This window comes from Salvia splendens, chromosome 10, assembly GCF_004379255.2.
Source record: "Salvia splendens isolate huo1 chromosome 10, SspV2, whole genome shotgun sequence".
Classification (NCBI taxonomy): domain Eukaryota; kingdom Viridiplantae; phylum Streptophyta; class Magnoliopsida; order Lamiales; family Lamiaceae; genus Salvia; species Salvia splendens.
In genome coordinates this window covers 7,764,101-7,776,242 of record NC_056041.1, presented here as the reverse complement: position 1 = coordinate 7,776,242, position 12,142 = coordinate 7,764,101, and the positions used below count along the sequence as shown (strand labels likewise).

At 36.9% G+C, this 12,142-nt stretch overlaps 2 protein-coding genes across 4 annotated transcripts; one reads left to right on the top strand and one right to left on the bottom strand.

Moving 5' to 3' along the window:
• The first annotated feature begins 231 nt into the window (after positions 1 to 231).
• LOC121752393 (rhamnogalacturonan I rhamnosyltransferase 1-like) lies at positions 232 to 3,764 on the top strand. 2 transcript variants are annotated; one of them, XM_042147436.1, is made up of 8 exons: positions 232 to 1,115; positions 1,641 to 1,708; positions 1,823 to 1,911; positions 2,002 to 2,167; positions 2,245 to 2,534; positions 2,614 to 2,818; positions 2,902 to 3,059; positions 3,181 to 3,313. In XM_042147436.1, exons 1-8 carry the CDS (start codon positions 797 to 799, stop codon positions 3,185 to 3,187), a joined length of 1,302 nt encoding a protein of 433 aa, XP_042003370.1. In that variant the 5' UTR covers positions 232 to 796; the 3' UTR covers positions 3,188 to 3,313. The 2 variants fall into 2 exon arrangements, with proteins under 2 accessions (XP_042003370.1, XP_042003369.1); XM_042147435.1 differs by having other exon boundaries at positions 234 to 1,115; positions 3,188 to 3,764.
• A 1,889-nt stretch (positions 3,765 to 5,653) lies between these two features.
• Positions 5,654 to 11,390, bottom strand: LOC121750135 (transcription factor BIM1-like). 2 transcript variants are annotated; one of them, XM_042144604.1, is made up of 12 exons: positions 11,086 to 11,390; positions 10,709 to 10,967; positions 10,530 to 10,610; positions 8,865 to 9,224; positions 8,255 to 8,369; positions 7,972 to 8,111; positions 7,795 to 7,903; positions 7,176 to 7,245; positions 7,000 to 7,095; positions 6,307 to 6,752; positions 6,094 to 6,223; positions 5,654 to 6,014 (listed from the first exon to the last, which is right to left on the bottom strand). In XM_042144604.1, the coding sequence occupies exons 2-12, from the start codon at positions 10,731 to 10,733 to the stop codon at positions 5,931 to 5,933; spliced, it is 1,656 nt and encodes a 551-aa protein (XP_042000538.1). In that variant the 5' UTR covers positions 10,734 to 10,967; positions 11,086 to 11,390; the 3' UTR covers positions 5,654 to 5,930. The 2 variants fall into 2 exon arrangements, with proteins under 2 accessions (XP_042000538.1, XP_042000539.1); XM_042144605.1 differs by having other exon boundaries at positions 6,307 to 6,749.
• Positions 11,391 to 12,142: the final 752 nt, after the last annotated feature.

Here is a 12,142-nt window from a genome sequence, read left to right as displayed (position 1 = left end):
GCGCGGACGATGCCTATCGTCCGCGTATCGTCCGTGGACGATCTATAGGGCACGGACGATGCATCGGGCATCGTTCGCGCACCCACAGTGGGCGGACGATGGCGCCCAAGGTATCGGGCGGCTTATCGTCTGCCCTATTGCGGATGCTCAAAGCGAGCGGAGACGAGCACAGCAGATTAGAGCCCAGAGCAAGATTAAACACAAGATTTCACTTTCCTCTGATTTGCGCGCGCGCGCGCACACACACACAGCATCTCTCTCTAAATACACACGCACTTGCAAATTGCAATACTACAAACCGACACAGTTCTTCATTGTTATCTCGCTCTCCTTCTTCTCTCTCAATATCCCTCTTTTTCCTCATCCATCTTCGCTCTGTGGCTTGCCTTCAGATGCCGTTTCCTCCGTCGACACTTTAAACCTCGCCGCCGACTTTTGCTGCAATCCTTTTTTTTTATCACTTTGGACTCCTCTAAATTCTCTTTTCATATCTTTCGATCTGTTGCTGGAGATCCGCACAACTAACCACAATTACACTAATGCACCTTTAATTTATCCATTTTTCTTCGATTTTTGGTCGGTTGGAACATATTCCTGCTGAATCTGCCCCCCTTTCTCATTTAGATTTGGAATTCAGTTTCACATCTGCCTTTAATTGGAGGCGCATTTATACGGCCATTGTGTTAGATTGGATTTTTGGGATCACGAAATTGAAGTGGTCAGACAAAATCGCGGTTGTTTGAGTTAGCTAGGAGAGATAGAGGTATATAGGGAGAGTGTGTATGAGCGTATTGGGATGTGCAGATTAAAGGACTGCGAAGAGAGCAACCGACGGAGAAAGTGGGGGATAATGGGGCTCAAAACGGCGGCGTTTGGGGGCGATAGATTGGAGAAGCTGAGAAATAGCGGCGTCGTATCGAGATCGAGGATGAAGCTTTGGATAATTAGAGCGACTACATCGATTTTTCTGTGGACTTGCTTAGTTCAATTGACGGCATTGAGCGAAACTCGGGGGCTTCGTGTTTTGAAGGGATGGCCCTCTTGCTTCTCGCAGGAATCGTCGGCCGTCGCCTTGGATGGTCAATCGCATCTTCTGAGAGTTTTGCCTCCAAAGAGTGAGTGTCGGCTCTGTTAAATCTTGATTTGATGAGCAATTAAAATCGTGTATCTAGTGGCGTTTTATGGTTGGATTTAATTGCTTAGGTGTTTTTTTCCTTCTAGTTCGGTGTGGATGCTTGCCTTGATCATCTTGGCTATTTTTTGTGGAAAATTGATGGATGGTCTTGTTCTGGGAATTTGGAATATGATGATAGTGTTTCATTTGCTGCACTGATTACCGTGCCTGATTAATTAAATGTAATTATTGTAGAGATCCGGATTTTAGATGTATTGAGTTATACGTTTTCTTTCAAAAACTTGGTTCGCTAATTGATTTTCAAAGATAATGAACTATTTTCTTTTTCATTGATGATAGCTGTTTGTGTGCTTTGATTATCACTTTCATGTTCTTCTAGTTCATGTGATTTCGACATGCTTTGTTGGTCGTGTTTGTTTCTCAAGAATTGACTAAAAAATCAGAAGACTTGCCACATGAATATCGTGTGCTGACCTATGATGTGAAAACCATATGTTTCTGATAGGGGTCTACAAGAACAATGGTTACTTGATGGTTTCATGCAACGGAGGCCTGAATCAAATGCGGGCTGCGGTGGGTATCTTTTTTTCCCATGATCAGAGATTGAGTATCTTTTTTTCCCATGATCAGAGATTGAGCTCGACGTCTATATTAAATGGTTGTCTAACCTTGTCTTTGCACCTGCAGATATGCGACATGGTAGCCATTGCAAGATATCTGAATGTTACATTGGTAGTTCCTGAACTTGACAAGACTTCATTTTGGAATGATCCTAGGTATGTTTACTGATGCACATGCATATCCAATTAGTTATTCTAAAGTTTTTTTATTTCGCCAGCTAAAAAGAGCTGTTTGAGTGTTTGCAGTGAGTTCCAAGACATATTTGATGTTGACCATTTCATTACATCCGTGAGAGATGAAGTTAGGATACTCAAGGAGCTGCCTCCAAGAGTCAAGAGGAGGGTTCAGCTAGGGATCATCTATACCATGCCCCCCGTTAGTTGGTCAGATATTTCATACTATCACAACCAGGTTAGCAAATATCTGGTTGCTGCTCGTTTTCTGCTCTTCCGGATTACAAATTCATTCACATTTCCTTCTTGCTGCAGATTCTTCCACTGATCCAGAAATATAAAGTTGTCCATTTAAACAGAACAGATGCTCGGCTTGCCAATAATGATCAGCCCATGGACATTCAGAGGCTCCGTTGCAGAGTTAATTTCAGTGCTTTAAGGTTTACTCCTCAGATAGAAGAACTGGGCAGAAAAGTTATTAAAATTCTTAGGCAAAATGGTCCATTCATTGTGCTTCATCTGAGATATGAGATGGACATGCTTGCCTTCTCTGGTTGTACACAAGGTTGTGGTGTGGACGAGGTGGAGGAACTAACACAAATGAGGTAAGCCATAAGCCTTTTTGTGCGTATTTCATTAATGTTTACTGATTGTGCTGGAGCTAATTTGCACATTATTTTAAAGATACGCTTACCCATGGTGGAAAGAGAAGGTTATAGATTCTGATATGAAACGGAAAGAAGGTCTATGTCCTTTGACACCAGAAGAAACTGCACTCACATTACGGGCACTGGACATAGATCGCAATATCCGGATTTACATAGCAGCTGGGGAAATCTATAGAGGAGAAAGAAGACTATCTAGTCTTAGAGCATCATATCCAAATCTGGTAAGTATATACCATCTCTGTTGTAAGCTGTAGTTTTTCTATGATATGCTGTATTCATCATCTCTTCTGTCTATATATAATAGGTGAGGAAGGAAACATTGCTGGAGTCTTCTGACCTTAGGTATTTCCAGAACCACTCGTCTCAGATGGCGGCACTTGATTATCTTGTTTCACTGGAGAGTGATATCTTTGTTCCCACATATGATGGAAATATGGCTAAAGTTGTTGAAGGACATCGCAGGTATTGACCATGATCATGTTCTCTATATATCTGATTTACATATTGATCTTGTTTCCTATAGTTGAATATCATAGTACTATCTCTTGAGCTCTTTTATGAGACTGTTGCATTTGTCATGCGGGTTTTAGACATCTTGGATACAAGAAGACCGTTTTACTGGACAGAAAGCTGCTAGTCAAATTGATAGACAAATATAATTTGGGGTTACTGAATTGGGATGAGTTCTCTACTGCCGTTAAAGATTCTCATGCTCAACGCATGGGAAACCCGACCAATAGATTGGTGATTCCTGATCGGCCTAAAGAAGAGGATTATTTCTACGCCAATCCCTGGGAGTGTTTGCAAATGCAGAATGAAGACGAACCACAGCAAGTGAGTAGTATTTGAACCTTGATAGGAAGAGCAGTTGTGTGATGGACCGGGAGCACCGCAGAGCAGATTGACCTCTCAAGAAGGTGGGTTTTGATTGGAAGGGCACTTCTTGAAGCTTGTAGGTAAAATATGCAACTTACACAAGAGAGGGTTAGGGAAGTGCTTGATGAAGTTGTTCTTTTTATCTAACTTAAATAATTACTAAAATTCTTGTATAGAGAAAATCTACCCTCTCATTTAAGGGGGTTTATATCGATTCCTCTGCATTGTACACAAAGACAAGCAAATATACAGATTTAATTTACTGTCAACTATGCAATTTAAATTTTTTCTCATTTTACATATTATTTTATTTTGTGACGTGGGATCTTTTTATTTTGATTTTCTCTAGCTAGTTCTTGCATGAGATGAAGATGACTAAGAATTCACTATATTTAATGATTTTATCCTTTCTGAAAGAATACAAATCAATGGCATCCTGAACTCATTCTTGAAGCGTGTAGAGAAAATGTGATTCATTCTGGAATTTCATTTAGAGAATAAAAGATCACATTTTAATTTAAAACAAGAGAAGAAGTAATCTTGACCATTGCCAATTATAAACTTGAAGAATATCTCTTGCGATGTCATCAACATCAACAAAGAATGTCAAATGTCCATGTGCTATCATAATATATTTAAGAAGGAATATTGCCTCTACATGCACTTCAACCTAAAACTCTTGAATTTCACATGAATTCAAAGTTTAATTTGACAATACATTTATTTAGTTTTATCGCGAAATTAAATTGTCTACTAGTATGTATTTTCTGTATGTCTATCTTTTAAAAAATATAGACACAAAGTGCAGCTATAGGTATATTTCAAACATCAATGTAACGTTCAATGTATTGCAGCCACTCACCCCATCTTAATATAATCAAGCAAATATTCGAATGTTAAGGACGACGATTTTTTAGAATAGAAAAGGAAAAAGAAATTGATGAAGGACGAAGTGCAATATCATGTTCTATCATTTTATTTGGTTGATAAATAATTGAGGAGGTTAGATTATTGGTCTTGTCTTCTGGTTGTTAATGCGGATCAAAGTAAATGGAACAACATAATATTCGAGCTTATAATAGTTGTCATGAAAAGGTCTTCAAATATTAGTTGCATTTACTATTATAATTGGGCTCTATAACCTATATCCTTGTCACGATTTGGCTTTTACAACTTGCAGTGATTCATGGACATTGCAATTTAAAAAAATATTAGTGGTTTAAATCCTCTTCATGTAATCAAGAATTAGTAACAAATTGATTTTATATAAATACATTTGTTAAAATAACAATGGGGGGGGGGGGGTGTCATTGGTTTTAGATTTCTAATATTTTTATTACTCTAGTGTGGAAGATAGATATCTTTAAAATCTAAAACCAAAACTTGTTATAACTATATCGACTAAATCTTTTCTATTATTTCAAATATTCTTCCATGTCATTCTACTATTTGTGATTAAAGATTGTAAGCATAAATTATAATTTAAAAAATTAAATAGTGGAAAAAATAGTGGACCACTCAATGATTAAGGCGAGTGAAGAATTCGAGAAACTAACTTGATTGATCCCCCTATAAATAAACGTTTTTACCTGAAATACATGACTTGTATGATCCAAGAAATTAGCCTCGAGTGTATACAACTCATAAGAATTTTCGAAATAAATTTATGCAAACAGATATGATATGACAATTCAGTTACATTAAAATAGAATGGTTGCTTTGAGAGTACACCAAGTTCAGCTGAGGGTATTCATAACTGAAAATGGTTACTAAACTAATGTAAAAATCGTGACATTTCGAATAATGGAGAATTGAGTAATGGTTTATTTGATTATTTCCCTTCACTTTAAAGTAATAGGCTCCATCATTTTTTCCAATGACAATGCTAGCTGTGTTTGTTATAAAGAAATTATCCACGAACTGTACTTTTATTTATGCATAAAACAATTAGAAGTGACACTTGATACTTATTTTCTTGTTAAAATGAACTTGTTGAGAGCTTTTTATTGTTGATAAAAAACACAAACAAAAATATGGCACTGTTGTCTGCAAACATAAGAAATATCCCTTTTAGAAATATATCACTACCTTTGAAAATGATTTTTATTTCATGAGGTAAAGTATTCAAGAAATCCAAATTCAAACTAATACGATAAGTATAAATAGTAAAAACCAAGAGCTGAAATCAAAAGCAGGGCTTCCTAATATCAGAATGGAAGCCTCTTACATATAGTACTAATAAATTCCTTATAACATACAGATAGTAGTACATAAAAACACAACATTTTTGTGTGCTGAGATATGTGTATCCCAAAACTGGAGTTAAAACATCTGGAATAATAAAAAACACATGTACAACGGTTCCTGATTTTGGCATACCTCTCTGTCGAAAATGGAACCCAAAAAAATGAACAAATAAAACTACCAAAGAATATTACTATACTGTTACACTAGGCTTCAGCTAGTCCTTAGTTTCTTTGTAGCACGCCCCGACTCCTTCCCCGTTGCAGAACGCGGTAAGGTGGCATCGACTTCATCCTCCTGCCATGGTCATAGTTTTATATCATGCTATTCAAGTTTAAATTTATAGTTAAGAGCAGAGAAGAAAGTCGTTTCACACCTTGGAGACGAAAGTTGAAGAATGTGTGATGCCGTTTGCTTTCTTCCCCAGATCGACTTGTACTGAGATGCTGGCCTGGGATAGATCCACTCCAGAGCTCTGTAACGCTTGTGTAAGAGTACTCAACAGCCTGACATGTTGAACATACTAAGTTTAGGTGGATTTGAAAAACTATCGGTTTCTCAGGACATGCAAATCAAGAGAAGCGCTCACCCTTGGGAATAGGCGCTTGAGATGTTGATCGTGCCACTTTCAATAGTCAGTTCCTGTTCTGGCATTTTATTGTCGGTGGTACATGATCGAACCTGAGATGGAGGCCTTGCCATAGTTTTCTCCACACCAGATGCCTGTTTTGGTGAAATTGGGGAAGCTGGAATGCTTGTTGTCCTACTACCAAGAGTGAAGATATTTGGCTGCATTGGCGAATGAACAGCCCCAGCTTTAGATGTTGATTCAGGAGGTTGAACCACTCTTTCTCTCAAAGTAGTAGCAGTGCTCAAATCCGAGTCTACTCGGTTTTGCCCACTGATTGGCAGGCTGGGAGAGACGACAGCTTTGCTCTCATCAAACTTCTTGCCAAATACTGATGCTGGAGCAGAATCAGTGCTTGTTCCTCGTGCAAGTTCTACAAAACCTTCGTTTCCATGACAATTCCTCTGCTACAAAGTGAAAAAACTCAGTAATTAAGTTATTTTACTTTGCAACACTGCAATTTAGGACTAGTAATTGGTGTTAGAAACCAGAAACTAGTAATTGGTGTTAGATCTTCTTACCTCATTATTTTCATCTCATAGTTATCCACAAGCATAATTTTTTTATATATACCAAAAACATGATAGAATTAATACTGTTCGCCTAAAAAACATTTCAAAATTGTGTATGAGAATCAATTGAAATCTTACTTACCCATTTCATCATTTTGGATGGCTCACGATTCCAGATGTTATATGAACTGTCATATCTGGTTACTTTCTCTTGTAAAAACTGGATGTATTCGATAACCTGTAAATGTAGTACAACCTCAGTTTTTAAGTTAATAAATCCTGTCTCAGTTAGAAGAATTTTTTTGAAACTGCAGTTACCTCTAAGAGAAACGATGCCTTGTCTCTCTTCTGGTCACTATTAGGAATGATCTCTCTCAGCCTCTGAAATCTGCAGAACACCAAAAACCATCTTAGAATGTACTAGGTTCTAAGAGATGCAGGATTGTTTTTGTGACACACTTCTGACGAGATAATACGAATCACATCAGGAATGCTGAAAAAGTAAATACTTCTACTTGCCAGTACTATCAGAAAGATTAAAGGCTATTACATCTCCAAAAGATGTTTGACAAAATAAAATGGCATAGAAAGAACTCGAGATGTAAATTATGTTGCCATTTCTATAAAAAGAAACTTATTCATCCCATCAAACTATATTGGCATAATAGTATATATTCAGATTCCATTTAATAACAATTTCAAACACACAAGCATCAAGATGTGAAGATGCAATACTCGAGGGAAGAGAACACATCCTAGTTTCAGAAAATAGAAAAGAGAATGTGATATGGAACTGGAAATCATTTTAAGTAGAGACATGGCAAATTTTGTGATAATTAAATCCAAGTTTTACGAGATAATAGTTTGTTATATATTCTGGAAAAAAAGTGCATACGAAAGTTCTTGAACTTTAAATAGCGAGGGTTGAGAAGCATGCCTGTCATTAATCTTGCTCCTCCTTCGTTGCTCTGTAGCTGAGTGTTTTGACCGTGGAGTATTAGGCTTCTGATCTATAGTTTTTGCTTCAACCTTCACAGACAAATTACCTGTCAAATTAGAATATGTCATCAAATGCAAACATGGTATACAACTATTTTTAAATGAAAAAACAAACCTTTCAAATGGGGCGATGGCTCTTTCTTGATGGTGAACTCTTCTTCTTCATCATCATCATCATCATCGTCTTCTTGGTCATTCTTAGATGTCATTATCATATCCATGAAACTTTGGTTCTTCTGATGAGACGATGATGGCCTGAGAAAACCCAATAAGGTCCAAATAATATGAGATATTATTTACTGTAGTTATATGATGGGGATATAATTTGCTCACAATAGTGATGTTCTAAGACTACAAAGAAAAGGAAAAAAAAAAAACTGGAATAGAAAGTCACTGACTGAGAAGATGAGAAAGAGCTGAAGTTTGTGGCGTTGTTCTTATGGTTAAAAGAGGATTGTGATGGATTTTCCATGAATGGCGCCCATTGCCCTCCAACCGCATTAACACCCGCTTCTGTAGACCATCATCAACTTCAGCATAAAATTCCAAACTAGTGTTTTCATATTAATAAAAATACAATGGCCACCTGCTATGATAAAATACTATCTTATCTAATCTAAAATTAGTGAGGAACTGAGGCTCGGAGATGACCATGTTTGTGCAGCATATAAAACAGCAAGCATGATTTAACAGAATTTAGAGAATTAAAAAAAAATTCATTCCTTATATATGTCAAGACATAAAATATGGAAGACCAATATATAACTGGATATGTCAATTTCCGCGTCACACCATCAAAGCTAACTATGAACTAACAAGGTCTCATCCCAAACAAGGAACACAACAATAGATGTGAGCAACTAGTGAGTAAGTAAGTTGAAACAGCTAATTTCACAAGAGATGTGACCATGAATATTCCTAACTAAAAAATATAACAGCTTCTTGTTGAAAAGTAGTCACTGAATTTGCATTTCAAGAATGCAACCAACTAAATGCAACTAAGCATACCTCGCAGAATATGTCTTTCTGTGGCAATATTCTCCTTCCCTGTCTTTCCCTTTTTAACTGCAGATTCATTCCACAGAGTAAAACTAGAACTGCAGTTTGAGTTTCCATCGTTCCTAGTAGTACTACTCGGCTGAGCAGTAACCATACTCCCCTCAGGCTGTAACACCATTTGATTGAAATACGAGATGCTATACGTCCCAATGCCACCAGGAAGAATATGCTCCACCGAGGCCGGAGGAGCTGGCACTGGAGGCCTATCAACAGCAACCACCGTAGCTTTAATATCTTCTTTCGTTGTTGTCACATGCTTCCCCGCCCGTTCCAATGGTTGCAGGAAGTCATGCGTTTTAAGGTAGCCACCTACAGTTTATGTAGAAAGAAATGCAGTGTGTTAAGCAGTATGATTCAAATGCTACCATTTCTGCAGGGAAACATGTTTTGGAATAATCAATCCACCAATAAACCACCAATAGACCCATGAAGCCTTTCAGATTTTTTCTTTTGAAGATATTTTAAGATGAAACGAAATACTTATACATAGACCAAGACCTTACAAGATATTGACACAAAATATTTGATGCCTTTCTTTGCCTAGTAAAAAATTCTTTCCTTCTCAGGCACCCTTATTTCTACTTCAACTTGTGACATATGTAGTATTTCATTATATATACTTGTTATTCATATTCTGAGGAGAAAAAGGAGATGGCACTAAAATTAACGCCTTCTTATATAGAAAGAAATGACCCAAAAAACTACAAGGAGTATTTAATTTTCATACTTTCAGTTATAGCCAGATTAGGTTGTACTTATATTCGAAATAGGCCGCAATTCTAAACTCTTTCATTTGGATTGAGTTAATACAATTGATAAGTTCTGCACTACATTTCAAATTTCGCTGCCCAAATAACTTTAATAAAGAAAAAACTAAAAAATAAGTTTATGCATAAACCCAGCCATATGACACAGATTTTATGGGATCAACAAAAAATGAGTAAAATAATGAATTGACGAAAATGGGCAGCCCAGCAGCAGGATGGGGATGAGCTCATCGCTAAGTTCTAACCTGAGCCTTTTTGGACTAGGCAAAATCAGCCAATCCAATGGATGGCCCACTCCTAAAGACAAATGCCCAGATCTAACATACGCCGATGGGGTCACGGGTACATTTACTGTGCCACTCGTGGGTTGCTCTCCCAATATATTTTCCTATTTCCTTTTCCCCACCAACAATTACCCCACTCATTTTTCACTTCCTTTTATTTCTTTAATTTTTAGTTTATACTTCCTCCATCGATTCAAACCACACACCATAGGGTTTGCGAATCATCACCACTCTTAAAATGAGTAACAATATATATATGTTGTAATTTACTAAAATAAGAAATACTCTTTTTTTTTTACTGTTTATCAGTCAAATTTAGAGGAGATTTTGAATCGATCGGACTCTGAATCTGATGATAAGGAACGAGATTTATCCATCTAATTTCGGAGCCTTTTTCGGAATTAATATCTCATAAAAATCTCAAGAGTTTTTGACGCGACCAATTTCGCATAAAAGCATCATAAAAAATAACTGCAGCATGCAAAATAAATAAAAAAGGAAAAAAGGACGGAATTTCGCCATGGAAACTGCTTGACTGAAAATCGTCGACAAATAATATGTACCTTGCGAGGGAGACGGATCTTGTTGGGTATGTGCAGCTGATGATGAGTACAGTGAGAGAAAATCATGAGTTGCCTTTCTTCCTGTTCGGCGACAAAATTCAATAATCACACCAAAATTAAAAATCACACTAGCCAATCCAATTTCCCCAGAATTCTGGTTATGAATTCGGCGTTTTTACCTTCAGTTCCTAGAGGTAATTCCATGTATAATTGATTCCTCAATCTGCAGCTTTTTTTTTTTATTTTTGTTTTGGCGTATATAATTCGAGCTCCGATTCAGATCCGCCTCCAACGTAAAGATCGGAGGCGCATTCGCCGCAAATCTTCTTCTCTTCCCTAAAATCCTCGCCGAGAATCGCAAACGGCAATTCAACCACACACGAGTAGCTCCAATTCAGATGAACAGCAGCAGCATGACTTCCTTCACCATCATCGAATCTGCAGTTGGACACAATTCAACTGAATTACACGCAATTCAACTCCAAAACAATGAAAAAAATCGGAAATTAAGACTCGAAAGAAGGCGCTGAGCTTGAATCGAGATTCATTTACGCACACAGAAAAATTAGGATGAGAAACGCAAAATTGAGCTTCAGATTCTCCAAAAGCAACACCGAGCAGTGGCTTTCGCGGGATCGATGGTAGGTCCAGCTCGAATCAAACACAATTCCCTAACAAAAAGAAATACAGAGAGTTTTGAGAGAAAGAAATTGAAGAGAAACGGAATTTCAATTATGCGTTTCTCTCTCTCTAAAAACTCTCGTATGTAGATGGAGAAGTCTCCTTTGTTTTACTGTATATTTATATGCAAATGTGTATGTATATATGTAAGCAGAAAATGGTGGTGGAGGGGGGGGCGTTTTCGTTTTCGTTGTCGTATTTCCGAATAAAGCGTTATTGGTAGGTTTATTGGGTGAGAGAGAATGAAGGGCGTTGAGTTAACGACGTTGCGGCGGTGTAAACGCCGTTTGGCAGCTCAAGTGTAATGTACGGGCACATCACACGGAAAATAATTTAATTTTTTATTTTATTGGGAATTGATTTTTTTAAGGGATTTTGGTGATCCCGATTAACCTTTTTTTACTATTATAACTAAATCTTGTTGGATTAATGATGCATCTCTCTAGACTCTCTATATTTCATTTAAACTATTCTTATACTACTAATATGTCACATGTCAAAGTTTCTTGCTCTCAATCATCAAATTATATGTTCTATTTCAAATGTGTTCGTTATCTTATCTTCATACATACTGACTTTCCTGTTTAATTGCTTCAGAGGAAATTCATGACTTCATTAATGTTAATCATATCTTAGAAAAATATGTAGCTACAGCAGCCTAAACCACTAGCTACAGTTATTGAATGGATATGAATTCCTAGAAAAGGGGTTTGTGAATGGATATGTATTTACCTGTTATATCTTGTTTGTATGTACGTGTGTCTCTTGCCCATACTATATGACTTTTTTGTTTATTTAATTAGTACTAGATGATAAATTGAAGAGATGATCGAGAGAGGGATAGGTGGTCAGAATAGTGAAATAGACTTTACAAAAATCTCTAACGAGTTAAATAATATATTCCCCTTCCGTTATATAAAAAAAAATATATG